Raw genomic sequence first — 14,692 nt, forward strand, 5'->3', positions numbered from 1 at the left:
AAACTGCCTGCCCCATCTCAACTCCTGTAATAAGAAACAAAGGGGTCTGTCAAATAAATAAATAAAATCTTTAAAAAAATTAAAAAAAAAAAAAAAGAAACAAAGAAACAAAGGAGCCAACAGAGACCTAGGTACAAGGAGTGGCTATTTCTTGGCAGAAATTCTAATGGAGTTCTAATAAAGAGGGGCAAATCCACAGAAGAATGTCTTATCTGAAATAAAATCAAAGTAAAATTTTAAGTTAGACTGGATCTTTTCCCACTTTGTTAAAGGCTTGCATTTAGTGTAGCCCTTGCCAAGGCCAGATATGAAGAGTGCTTACATTTATCACTGACATTTTGTTGAACTTGTCCATTCTTATTAATCATTGCTTTAAAGTAAGCAGCTGGGTCCTCTTAGGAAGCTGATATTCCCAGCTGACCTATCTGCAAAAATAGCGGAGCCTTGATGATCTCTCGCCGCAGTCTGGCTCTGCGGGTGCGTGTGTTCATGGGGCGGGGGGTGTGGGTGTGTGTGTGTGTGTTTTTCTCTTTTTCCGGGACCTAAAGAAGCAAATACATTTTTGTAAAGGTCCTACAAACTTTATCATATTCTATCCCCTGAAAGCATGGAGGAATTAGAAACGAAAGCGGCCTCGATCTGTTTATATTCTACTTGGGAAGTGAGTCCTATCTGTAGGATGAAGACTCCGCTTGAAAAGGCTGATACAAAGGCGATGAGGAGATCGATCTTGAAAGAACTCTGGAGATTGCTTAGTATCTGTACTCAGTTACGTACAGATATAAAACCTATGGTGCGAATAGTTCACCTTCTGCCGCAGTTTTAGAGTTCGTCATCTGAGGTTCACAGAAAAGTCTTCAGGTGTCTGGGTGGATCAGTCAGTTAAGCATCTGCCTCCGGCTCAAGTCCTGATTCCAGGGTCCTGGGATCGAGTCCCAGGTTGCATCAGGCTTCAGCAGGGAGTCTGCTTCTTCCTCTCCCTCTGCCCTTCCCCTCTGAGGCACTTGTACTCTCTCCCACCCTCTCTCTCATTCTCTCTCAAATAAATAAAATCTTTTAAAAAAAAAATCTTTTATTTCCCCTCGGCTTCTTTGGGAACCTCAAGATTGCATTCCTATTTATTTAGTACTCACTTGGAAATTGAACATACGTTTCCTAACAAAGACGGCACTTCCCAGGATTTCTCTCTTCTCTCCTCTGGAACAACATTTAGCATGCATTCACTCCCTCCTCCTCCCTCTGGCCCCAGCTAAATTTTTCAATTTTTAGCTAAATTTGGTTTTACTTCTTTTTTAAATTAAAAGAAAAGGCTCATTTAAACGTAATCGTAGTTAACCCTGCAGACATATTTCACTTGCGTCTCTGTCTGTTCTTGTTCCTTTCATCGCCACTTCCCCTGTGCTCACTTTTTTTTTGCTAAAGTACTGAGTGAGAAGGGAGTTGGGGGAAATAGGAACCATGAAAGACTTTGGACTCTGAGAAACAAACTGAGGGTTTTGGAGGGGCGGGGGTGGAGGGATGGGTGAGCCTGGTGGTGGGTATTGTGGAGGGCATGTATTGCATGGAGCACTGGGTGTGGTGTATAAACAATGAATCTTGGAGCACTGAAAAAAAATTAAATTAAATTAAAAAATAAAGTACCGAGTGAGGGGCAGAACTGGGATTCAAATATATGTCTGCCTCCAAAGTCCTTGCTCTCTAGCACCACAAATTAACTGGCCACAGGCATAGAGAAAGGCATTCTGTGTGTGCAAGGGAGGGGGGGAGCCGGAAGAGAAGCCGCAGATGGAGAGGAAGCGGGCAAGGGGAGGACGGTCTGAGAGGCATCACAGTAGAGTTGACACGATCCCCGGGAAGAAGGCGTTCCTGTATCAGGAAAGCCAATACAACACACTCATGAGATGTGAAAAGGGTGTATATAGAAGGACATAAAGAGACATAAGGGATCAAGAGTTCCCAAGAAAGAGAAGGGAGAGAAGTCTCATAGGCGTCAAATTTCAGACGGGCCTGGCACTGCTGGAGGCAGCGTTCTCCCTGGCACCCTGATCCCCTTCAGAAGACACCCCTCACCCACTGGTCTCCCTTTGGCCGCAGCAGAGGAACTTCAGGATATCAGAAGCGATGTCTCCGTACAAGAAAGACACACACATACAAGTAGTAAAAAAGTCTCTTCCTTCACAGATTGTGCTCATGCAAAGAGAGGAAATGCTTCTTTCCTTTCTCATGTTTCATGGTTTCCTCATTCCTCTAAGACTGACAGAAATTCAAGCCCTTGAAGAGAAGAGTGACAGGCAAGTCCAGCTTGTCTCTTATGATTGAGAACCACTGAATGTAACACTAGTTTTATTAACGTAAGAAAGCCTTTGTTTTGTCCACAAAAATAAACTCATACGGAGCATGGGTATGCGTTTTCATCATTCCAGAGACACAGTTAAAAAGGTGATAAACCAAAAGCTGTTTATTATATTCCTGTGCAGGGTTTTTCAACCTCACCACTACTGACAAGTGGGGTCAGATAATCCTCTGTTGTGGGGGGCTGTCCCGTGTCCTATACGATGTTCAACAGCACCCCTGGCTTCTACCCACCAAACATTTGTAACATACACACAACCCAGGTGTGGCGACCAAAGAAAAATGCCTCCAAACACTAAATCGTTAAATGATTTGGCCTGAAGGCCAAATTTTCTGATGGTTGAAAACCACCCACTTTTATACCAAGTTGTAAAAATGGGTTAGGCTATCTCTCTACCAATAGACCTATGTTTTTCGCACGTACACAGGTATTTTGGGTCTTAATACGTGTCAAACCATCTCTTGGAATGAATTCATTTGCAATGCCAATGACAGAGAAAAGCTACATGACAGGCACAATTCCAAAGCTTCATGCCATGTTATGCAACAGGCAACATAAACTGCATTCAAATCACATTTATATTCAACAAAGATAAAAATATGAACAATTAGATATGTGCCAGGACCCTCATTTATAAATAGTTCCCTTATTTTCTAGAGCTTCAGATAACCCTCTTAGCAGAGTTCAGAGCTGAAACCACCCAAAATTTGACTCTAATCTAGTTATCTACTTGGGAAAAAAAATGTTTATAATACTGTATATAAGGTACTGTGTCACCACACTTAATAACTTCACAATTCAGTACCACAGTTAAAAAAAAAAAAAAAAAAAAAAGGATGCCTGCCAGCAGACTATCTGAACTAACAATGTTAAATGCTGAATATACGTGATTCTGTGAAAGTCAACTGGCATCTTTCCACTACATTCCAAAGAAGGAATGAGAAAAATTCTTTCGTGAAACCAGGACCAACCACTGATATTAACACCAGAGACTGCGGAGGCCCCTGTAATCTTGATAGTAACCTGGTAATACAAATGATAATGATTCAGTAGGGAAAAAAGCTAAAATGTATTTTAAGGGGGGTTGTGGTCACTCTCTGAGTAAGTCAGCATTCGTGTCCACTTGCTGGAGACTGCTTCAAATTTAAGGAATGGAATGCTGTTCTTTTTTACATGTAATAGTAGTTTTCATCAAAAAAAATTTACAGCTGCATTTTACTTTACATTCCATTTCTAACACAGACACTTTGAATGAATACATTTAAAACGTATTTGAATGACCAAAGGATAAGAATATCCTTTGTTTCTGGTTCAGAATAATTCGGTCTGTCATCATGGGGAAAAAAAATGAATTAACACTTAAAAAATAGGTTAATGGAATTAGAAATCTGTCTTCCTGTTTCATGTCGCCCTGTCTTCCAGTCCACTTGGCAGACGAATTTCAGATGCAATTCCCCTGAAAACTGGAGATTTAAGAGGCTGACGGGCAGTTACTACTACTCTTATTACGAGGCTGATTCTATTCAGTCTATCTCTTTAAAAAGGCTTATTGTTGTTGCTGTACAATTTCCTGACTTTAAAGTGGGGGGAGAAATCAAGTGACACAGTAACCAGAAGAGAAGAGCATGCTGGGATGATTTCTGCAGCCATTCCCCAAGAACTGCTGTCCTCTTTCAAGATTCAAAAATCAGGGGCGCCTGGTCACCTAGGTGGCTTAGTGGGTTAAAGCCTCTGCCTTTGGCTCAGGTCATGATCCTAGGGTCCTGGGATCGAGCCCTGCAACAGGCTCTCTGCTCGGCGGGGAGCCTGCCTCCCCCTCTCTCTGCCTGCCTCTCTGCCTACTTGTGATGTCTGTCAAATAAATAAATATCTTTAAAAAAAAAGATTCAAAAATCATGCAAAACCGTTCTTCTGTATTTCTAGTGAAAACATGAGCACCAACTTTGGAAATTTGGGTGAAGCCAAATGAACTCAGGACTGTTACAAAACTGTGTGACACACTTTGATCAACATACAAGTCGTGCCAACACAAATATACCACAGTAATGTCACTGTGAGAGCAAACCTGAGTGGGCCAGGCAAAGAGGCGCCAAGACATAAAAGATGTCAAAGCGTTAGTGTATCTGAAGAAAAGCCAGACGCCTTTCCCCAGAAATGGCACACTTTCCCCTCTTCTGCACATATGCATAAATCCCCTACGCACAGAGAAGTCTTACAAACATACTCTTATTCTTTGGCGAAGCTACTTAAAAATTAATGAACAAGAAATTAAAGAGAAGCTGCTGTTATCAAGTTCGAAGACCCTCCCTGAAAAACAATCACAAGGAAAACATTCACACTCCCAGAGAATTCAACACGTTTCCAGGGATATTTCATAATATGATTTTTAAAACAATGTTTCCTTCTTATTACTGAGACTTCAACGCTGCAGGTTTATTTACATTCAAAAATACATATTTATTAGAGTAAGAGCTTTAGTTTCTCAGAAAAAGAACTTTGTGACTTAAAGTAACACGTTGAATACTTAGATTTTCCTTCAAACACATTTGTATGCTTCATCTTCCAACGAAGAGGATTCGTTTTCAACTATATAGAATGGACAGAAAATTGTGGTAGTATTAATTCATTCTTGGAATTTCACCAGTCAGACCTCAGAGACATGTAGTTCTTTGCAGAGAACTGGAAAAATGCCAACAGTTTCTGAATGTGTTCTCTGCTCTTTCACTTTCCTCCCCCTCCTCTCAAAACTATATTCGTCTCTCACGGAAGTGAAAGCAGCTCCTTCCATGCTTATCCTGAATGAGAGATCCTTCTCTAAAGAAAGAAAAGTGACTTCCTAGTTTTGGATATTTTGTCAAATAAAACCTCAACAGTATTTGAGAGACAACTTGAGGACTTCCACTAAGAAAAATCCCCTCCGGGGGTGCCTGGGTGGCTCAGTGGGTTAAACCTCTGCCTTCCGCTCAGGTCATGATCTCAGGGTCCTGGAATCAAGCCCCGAATTGGGCTCTCTGCTCAGCGGGGAGCCTGCTTCCTCCTCTCTCTCTGCCTGCCTTTCTGCCTACTTGTGATCTCTGTCTGTCAAATAAATAAATAAAGTCTTAAAAAAAAAAAAAGAAAGAAAGAAAAATCCCCTCTGTAGTGACTGGTTCATCCTCGACAGACTTGAACTGTGCAGATGTTGAAGCGGCTCTCGCGAACACTAGGGAAGAAAGGAGACATTCCACAGCTGCCTATCCCAGCCTCCTTCCCAGGGGCACGGGTGCAGGCTATTTCAAGCTCAATCACTTTGTACGGCAACTGGGATCCCAGGCAGGGGGCAAGGAATCCCAGAGCAGCTTAGATTTCTTCCAGAACCTCAGCAAGAAGTAAGACCACTTAAAGAGTAACCAGTTATTTCCAACAATTATGTGGCCCCAGGCCAAAAAAAAGGGATGAAGTAGGGCGCCTGGGTGGCTCAGTGGGTTAAGCTGCTGCCTTCAGCTCAGGTCATGATTTCAGGGTCCTGGGGTAGAGTCCCGCATTGGGCTCTCTGCTCAGCAGGGAGCCTGCTTCCTTCTCTCTCTCTCTCTCTGCCTGCCTCTGTCTACTTGTGGTCTCTTTCTGTCAAATAAATAAATAAAATCTTAAAAAAAAAAAAGAATTCTCAAAAAAAGGGATGAAGTAGAACATCTGTGGTGAGGGAAATAAAAGATGTATCATATTTTTAAGATTTCAAGCTACTTAAAGGAGATCTTCCTTGGAACTTTGTTAGGAAGAGGACTATGAATATTCGGTCTTTATTCCTCACCAATAGCTTTTTGGAGGGTGGGGGGCAGCGTGGTGGAGAGAGGATGGTCAAGCTGAAGAAACACAGAACTTAAAGAACAGTCAGTCCAACAACTGTAATGTAACCCATTTGCTGCAGGGTTTTAAAGGAATAAAAGATGTATGAGAGTAATATGTTCAAAGGCCCTACTTTCTTCCATTTTACCTCACTATACATTCTCACAAGCTCTTCTGAACATTTTCAAAACAAAATAAATGTGTTAACCATAGGGTGTAACTAAAACCAAGCAGTCAGAAAATATTCTTCCCGACTCAAGGATAACTAATGCTATGGCAGATGCCATTTCCCTAAGATCAATCAGAAAGGAAGGAGCTATAAACATACAGTTCCTTTAAAATAACACAAAGGTATAGATTACTATTCCCCACAAAATTATGCTTTTAGACTAATCATCTTCGAGGGTAGTGAAAAACAATATGTAGATGCATATTTCAGTAGTTTTTGTAGTGTCTGAATTTATAATACCATTACCTTCATTAATTCTTACTTGACTAGAAAACCATTCTTATACTTTCATATAAGCCCTTGCAAGAATTTACCAGATACAATAATGAAAACAATAATGATGTTAGAATTTTCGTGGGCTTGTCATGATTCAAGCACTATGCTGAGAGCTCATTCCCTCCATCATGATATTATCCCCATTTTAGTGATGAATAAAAGAAGAACTTTATAGATGAAGATGAATAATGATAGGCCAAAGAAAAGAAAACTTTTAAGGTCATTGCACTGGTACATGGGATATCCACAATTTAAATTTTTTGACTCCAAATTCCATGTGCCTTTTATTACTATCTCTACTGACTCCATTGAAAATTATATTTGTATATTAATTTGGAACATTCTGAGTATTTTTGAAATCAGTTTTAAAGGTTTATACTACGTTGTCAAATCATTCTATTCAGGGCGCCTGGGTGGCTCAGTCAGTTAAGTGTCTGCCTTTGGCTCGGGTATAGTCCCATGAGTCCCAGGATCAAGCCCCACAGTCAGGTTCCCTGCTCAGCCAGGAGTCTTCTCCCTCTGCCCCTCACTCTGCTCATGCTCTTTCTCTCTCAAATAAATAAATAAAATCCTTTAAAAAAATCATTCTATTCAGAGAAAAAATAACTTCTCTGCATGAGATATTGGTTAAATCTCACATTGCTCATAATCTCTCTTTCTTCTCTATTGATTTTTTTAATAGACAGAAAAAAGCTCATTTCAACCTACAGTATTAGTAATGCAATGATTCCCTGAATGTGTTCATATTCTAGGTATCCTAAGTCCATGATACCTATTCTGTTTTAGCTTAACCCTCAAAAATACAAATCAAATAGCTAATAGACAATTAATTTTATGTTACAGAACAGATACTAAGGCATATTAACACTAAACAATGCCAGAAAATGTAGAATAAGAAAACTTGTTCACACTGATGATAAAATATCAAGTGAGAAAACTTCAAACCTCAAAAGGCCTTTGTTTATGGTGCAACAATATTCCTCCAAGACAATGCAATACACCACAGCAAAGAGGAATATATGAGGCAGAAGTTGTTGACATATGGGGAGTGCACAGAATTTCTGGTTAATGGAAATTCCAAGATATATAAATAAAAGATGATGTGTGAGTTGGTGGAAAAAACTGTAAGGCAAGTCAATTTTTTAATTAAAAAATTATGTAGCATAAACAATGCTAATGAGCCAAAAGTCCCATGAGATTAGGACTGTATCTGCTCCATTTTAACATTCCACTCACTTTTCATAAGTGTACATCCACTCACTTGAAATACCTCAAGCAGAACCCCTTTCATAAAATAGGGTTTTGAGGATTTTCTTTGTCCGTGTTTTTCATAGCTCACCATTTCCATTCAAGTTGTCAACTTGATGATATATGACATTGCAGGGTGGGGAGGAAGCCCTAAAAATCCTTAAATGAATCACCAGATGATAGATACCTGGGAGTTCCTCGTAAATTTCATCATCAGTTGGTTGGCTGCTTGCTGGTGGGCTGCTGGTTGGTAAGGGATGGTCAACATCATCATATAATTCTCCTCTTTCATCATCGTCTTCAGGAATAACATCAGATCCCATGTCTGAAAAATAGGTTGCACGAGACAAATTTTTTAAGGATGCAAAACAGGTTTTCAAAACCCTACAGGCTATATTCTTAACTTGAAGCATTTTCAGAAACTGATTATTATATAAATAGGTGAATTGCAAAGTTTCCAGTTGGTACTTATAGAAAAAAACACTTTAATAAATCTGAAGTAAACAGTCTGTATCAGGACTAGCCATGGTACTTGGTCATTCTCATAGGAGTCATTAACGTTCCATATATGAAAATCCAAATTCATTCAGTTATTCAATATTTAAAGACTGCAAGTGACTACTTCCATTGATTGCTCTTACCTTGTAATACAAATTTCAGCTGCTGTACCCATTCTTCAGCATCTTTGGTAGAAGCTGCTGTGAACTAATAAAAAAATAAACAATAGTAAGAAAAATCACCACGTGGAAATGAAAGGTATGTCGCATTCTTATCACTTCTTTACGGCCATTAGTAATTCTTTTCATGTCTGGTACTACTTTTCTTGCAAGGATGCTTCTTATAATGTACAGTTAATTTTGACAAATTTACGTAATTGAAGCAGAGGATGATGGATTTGAAACTCTGATCAGCAGCTGGCAGCTGTGCAGAAAAAAAAAGCCGCTTCTCTTCATCAATGTCAAAGACAGAACTGATGAACAAAATTTGCCCTTGACAATTAGAAGACACCCATGAATTTCTTTAGACTGCCAGGTACAGTTTTCTTAAAAATGTTCTTGTCAGATTCCAACACACTACCTGACAACTTAATTAACTGGCTTTCAACTGCAATCTTAGATATTTAAAACTTATTAAACATACATTCCATATTGATGCTGGCTGAGAGCTCCTGAAGCACAGAGCTGATATGTGCCTTTACCTTCATTTGCTCCCACAACCCTAAGCAATGCAATATGCATTAACACGCTGATATTTTTCTTTTGATAATTTTATTCTTTCTGCAATGTAATTCTTTCAAGAAATCATGCAGTGCTATTAAAATAGATATAAAATGCAACATGTGAAGTAGTTGATAAATTATATATTTGTTGTTCTCTTTCGAGAGAAGATATCCCTTGAACTAATCTGAAATTTTTTTTAAAAATCGATTTCTTCTTATATGAATGTTCATTGTATAAAATCAGTATCTTTTATTAATATTAACATGTCAGGGAGATCTGTTTTAACAAGACGTTAATGTCTTTATAAATGAAATCAGAACATTTTATCAACTTAATTTCCAAACAACACAAAAACTCCAACCTGATAGATACGTTTATCAGGAGCAGAGATTTCAAAACAACAATCTTTCTTCCCATCCTTCCTGAGAGTGTTATTCATTCTGACATTGTAACCATCTATTGAAAATTCACCTTTCTGTTGCTTGTCTGTGGAAGATAAAATGAAAGTTAGAATTTCATTTACTGCAGTGAATATAAATGCTCAGTTGATTATCTTTTATTTAGATTTTCTCTGTCAATTCTTGGAAAGGGTATTTTTTTTTGGTCGTATTGTTTTCATAGTATTTAATGTTCAAATAATGTTTCTAGATATCACTTCTAATTCTAAAATTATAGAAGTATTGGGATGGTTGGGTTCACAAAGGATATCTTAGGGAATGAGAGGAAGAGGTCCACAGAAAGCCTTATTCAGAAGAAAGCATGAAAATACAACACTTTGTTGTAGGGAAAATCCAAGAACTGGAACTCAGAACTTGCTGGACAAACCCACTCCAAATTCTTGACTGTCTCAGATTTATAAGCCAGAAGGAAAACCTGGAGCCGAAAACTCACTGGGCTTTTCCACCACCATCGCTTCTCATTACCACCTTCCAATACCCACCTCCAAAAACAGCACTTCTTTTAAAAAATATCTCCTAAGTTGGTACAATCTGAACTGTAAATTGAAAAAGCAGAGTCAAACAAAACTACTAAGTATAAAAAGCTATGAGGGGAAAACAAAGTATTTGGCTGGAGAGAGGAGGTAAAGCAAGAAAGGAAGCATTCGTTGCTGAAACAAAACCAAAGAAAAGTAGGTTTCTTAACCAGTCAGTGAATGGGTAAGCTACAAAACCATGTCTGAATCCCACAGGATGAGGAGGCAAAAGAAAAAAGACAAGTTGAGCTTTCGCCAGATATTATTTTAAAGACAAAGGAGGACTACAGCAAAGGACTTAATACTCTGAAAGTTGGGTATCCATCCTTTCTGATGGAAGCATAATACTCCATAATGTATATGGACCATATCTTTATCTTCTTTATCCATTCATCCGTTGAAGGGCATCTTGGTTCTTTCCAGTTTGGTGACTGCGGCCATTGCTCCTATGAACATTAGGGTACAGGTGGCCCTTCTTTTCACTACATATGTATCTTTGGGGTAAATATCCAGTAGTGCAATTGCAGGGTCATAGAGTAGCTCTATTTTTAATTTCTTAAGGAATCTCCACACTGTTTACCAAAGTGGCTATACCAACTTGCATCCCCACCAACAGTGTAAGAGCGTTCCCCTTTCTCCACATCCTCTCCAACACTTGTTGTTTACTGTCTTGTTTACTGTCTTTGGCCATTCTAACTGGTGTAAGGTGGTATCTCAGTGTGGTTTTGATTTGAATCTCCCTGATGGCTAATGATGATGAACATTTTTTCATGTGTCTGTTAGCCATTTGTATGTCTTCTTTGGAGAAGTGTCTGTTCATGTCTTTTGCCCATTTTTTGACGTGATTATCTGTTTTGTGTGTGTTGATTTTGAGGAGTTCTTTATGGATCTTGGATATCAGCCTTTCGTCTGTTGTGTCATTTGCAAATAACTTCTCCCATTCCGTGGGTTGCCTCTTTGTTTTGTTGACTGTTTCCTTTGCTGTGCAGAAGCTTTTGATCTTGATGAAGTCCCAAAAGTTCATTTTTCCTTTTGTTTCCTTTGCCTTTGGAGACATATCTTGAAAGAAGTTGCTGTGGTCGATGTTGAAGAGGTTACTGCCTATGTTCTCCTCGAGGATTTTGATAGATTCCTGCCTCATGTTGAGGTCTTTAATCCATTTTGAGTTTATCTTTGTGTATGGTATAAGAGAATGGCCAAGTCTCATTCTTCTACACATAGCTGACCAATTTTCCCAGCACCATTAATTGAAAAGACTGTTTTTTCTAATGTATATTTTTTCCTGCTTTGTCGAAGATTATTTGACCATAGAGTTGAGGGTCCATATCTGGGCTCTCTACTCTGTTCTACTGGTCTATGTGTCTGTTTTTGTGCCAATACCACGCTGTCTTGGTGATCACAGCTTTATCATAAAGCTTGAAATCAGGCAATGTGATGCCCCCAGTTTTTTCTTTCTCAATATTTCCTTAGCAATTCGGGGTCTCTTCTGGTTCCATACAAATTTTAGGATTGTTTGTTCCAGCTCTTTGAAAAATGCTGGTGTGATTTTGATTGGGATGGCATTGAAAGTATAGATTGCTCTAGGCAGTATAGACATCTTAACAATGTTTATTCTTCTGATCCATGAGCATGGAATGGTCTTCCATCTTTTTGCATCTTCTTCAATTTCTTTCATGAGTGTTCTGTAGTTCCTCAAGTACAGATCCTTTACCTCTTTGGTTAGTTTTATTCCAGGTATCTTATGGTTCTTGGTGCTATAGTAAATGATGTTTTAGGTTTCTTAAGTGCCCAAAGACAACTCACATTTCCTGAGCTCCTTCCGTAGGCCCAGAAATTTAATAACTTATCTCATACATACCATGAAATAATTCTAAGAAAAAGAAGGTATTTATTACAACCCCCGCACTCATGGAAAAATAAACCTTAAAACAACCAATTTGCTCACAGTCACATAACCAGTAGACTGTAAAATCCAGGACCCTCACATAAGTGATTACAAAGCCTTTGTTTTTTGCAACCATTTCACACTGCCTCCTAGAAAAATGTTTCTCCAAGTATATTTCAAGAATCACCAACTACATTTGATCTTAAAGGCCAATTAAAAATACCAGAAATGGCTACTACTTTGTACTTGCTTATGGAAATCTCTCGGGGTGGGTCCAGGAAACCAAAGTTTGGGCAAGCATCCCAGGTGATTCTGATACACACTAATGTTTGAAAAACCACCATTCTAAAACATGCAATTTATGAAATCTTGGTAGAGATGAACATTATCTTGCTTTCCTCCTGCAACTTGGGTCCAACTTTCTTAGCTTGCTTTATGGGCTCCTCTACCTTTGCCTATCTCTTAAACAGCCATGATGCATCATATTCCAAATCTTCCTCTCTTACTGCTTCACAATTTTCTCTGGGCAACCTTGCCCAATCTAAGAATTAAATTTCTACCAGTATCTTATGATTCATAATTCCTTCTTTTTAGTTCAGCTTCAGGATTTTATATCCAAATCTTCATTTGGTCAGTACACATGTTTCACTTCTTTAACATCTTATGGGCACAATAAATATAACAGTCCCACAATGGAGATCATCTTATCCCCTCTCCCACAACACTTGTGATCTTTCTCATTAAATCTCCTTATCAATCAATGGCACCTCCATTAACTGAAGACTCCAACCCAGAAAACGGAGCATCATTCTTGATTTCTTCCTTTCTCTTCATCAACCGCCCCTACGTTCTCTCCCTCTACCCCATTGCCACCTATTTTTCCAATAAGTCTTATTTTTCTTTTAAACATGCTTGCTTTTCCTCTTTTTCACTGGCTCTCAGAAAATCTGCTTGAGGGGAGCCTAGGTGGCTCAGTCGGTTAAGTGTCTGCCTTGGGTTCAGGTCATGATCCTAGGGTCTTAGGATTCAGCTCCACATAGGGCTCCCTGCTCAGTGGGGGTCTGCTTCTCCCTCTCCCTCTGCCGCTTGTGCTCTCTTTCTTGCTAACTTGGCTTACTCTTCTCTCAAATGAATAAATAAAATCTTAAACAAAAAAAAGAAAGAAACTTTTGGTAACATCTGCTTCTTATATTTAAGATGGCCTTTCTCCTTAGCGAATAACTCTTGCTATTTCCATAAGTATTAATGCTTATTAGTAGGAAAAAGGAAAATATGCTCCTTAATACTAAACCGTTCCATTAAACTTCATCAAACTGATTAACAACTTGCTTTAGGCCCTCAGGTAAAAATATATGAACATTTTTCCTTGTTTGTACAGCTCCCAGAAATACAGATGCCAATGCTAATTCAGCCACTTGAAATATACTTCTGGTGTTTTGAGTTATACTGTGAGAAAATATCAAATTATTACTATTTTAAGTAAAAAATACTATATGCTATATATATATATATATTTGTTACTTGAGGGCCCCAAGTGGCTCTGAGTAATAAACACAGGCAATATTTATGAGTCCAAAGGGAAACACTTTAGTTAGAATTAACAGTGTGACTTATATGATCTGATAGCAGGAAATTTTAGGTATTTCCAAAACCTTTTTTCCCCCTTAAAAATAAAAGCACAATGCAAGCATAAAAATCAAGTGGTATTTGTACATATTTTCAACCACATATATATAAACTTGGTTTATATATAAACCAAGGTATAAATTTGGTTAAAAAAACAAGGTAGTATGAAGTAGTGGTGAATGGAGAATAAATAAATTACAGGCATGTTGTAGAATGGGAATTTAAAGCCCTGTTTTTTTTTGTTTTGTTTTGTTTTGTTTTTGGCTATACCTACTGTTTTCTTCTACAACTGAAAATCAGATCATTATGATATGGCCTATTAGACTAACATAGCATATGGCTATTGTTAAGATAAACGTTATACAGAGGGTCTTACTATCCTATACATATGATCCTCTTGGAGCCTCCCATGATCATTAGAGAATAGACAGCACTCCTGCTATTCACGCAAATGACAGGGGCTAAAAGTGTATGCGAGAACCCCCAGCTCCATCACGCGTGAACCACGCTGAGCAATCTCCCTGGGCTCTCAGCTTCAGCACACATCTTTCTTCCACTCTCACCTCCTCCTCACAACTGTCAACATGATTTTTTTTTTTTTTTAAGATTTATTTGACAGAAAGAGAGAAAGCACACAGCAGGGGGAGTAGCCGAGGGAGAGGGGGAAGCAGGTTCCCCACCTAGCAGGGAGCATCATGCCCTGGGGCTTGCCGGGACCATGACCTGAGCCAAAGGCAGATGCCCAACTGACTGAGCCACCCTGGCGCCCCTCCACACAATCTTTCTGATATGCAGTCGGAGTCGGTCATGCCACCTCCTCAACTTCCACGATTGCAAACATTCACTGTGCCTCACAGGAAAGGCCAAACTTCTGCCTGGGGCATGGAACAACCTGACGCCCCCCTTCCCGGCTCCCAAGCCTTCATTCACCTACTGTCCCAGCCAGCTGGCTCCTGCCTATCATCCCATTTTATGAGTCCCCTGTGCCCACTCCTCCAAGCCAATGTACTACACCACTCTGCATTAAGGATACCCGGCACATAGGTGTTCAAAGAAA

At 39.1% G+C, this 14,692-nt stretch overlaps 1 protein-coding gene across 3 annotated transcripts in view; it reads right to left on the reverse strand.

The window, feature by feature from the left end:
* Positions 1-14,692, reverse strand: part of SKAP2 (src kinase associated phosphoprotein 2) — a 164,310-nt gene that overhangs the window by 44,961 nt on the left and 104,657 nt on the right. For all 3 annotated transcript variants that reach the window (XM_047694536.1, XM_047694533.1, XM_047694534.1), the window contains exons 7-9: positions 9,513-9,637; positions 8,573-8,636; positions 8,119-8,256 (exon numbers count right to left, since the gene is read on the reverse strand). In XM_047694536.1, coding sequence (XP_047550492.1) covers positions 8,119-8,256; positions 8,573-8,636; positions 9,513-9,637 — 327 coding nt within the window. The remainder of the gene's footprint in view (positions 1-8,118; positions 8,257-8,572; positions 8,637-9,512; positions 9,638-14,692) is intronic.

Source organism: Lutra lutra, chromosome 11, assembly GCF_902655055.1.
Source record: "Lutra lutra chromosome 11, mLutLut1.2, whole genome shotgun sequence".
Taxonomy (NCBI): Eukaryota; Metazoa; Chordata; class Mammalia; order Carnivora; family Mustelidae; genus Lutra; species Lutra lutra.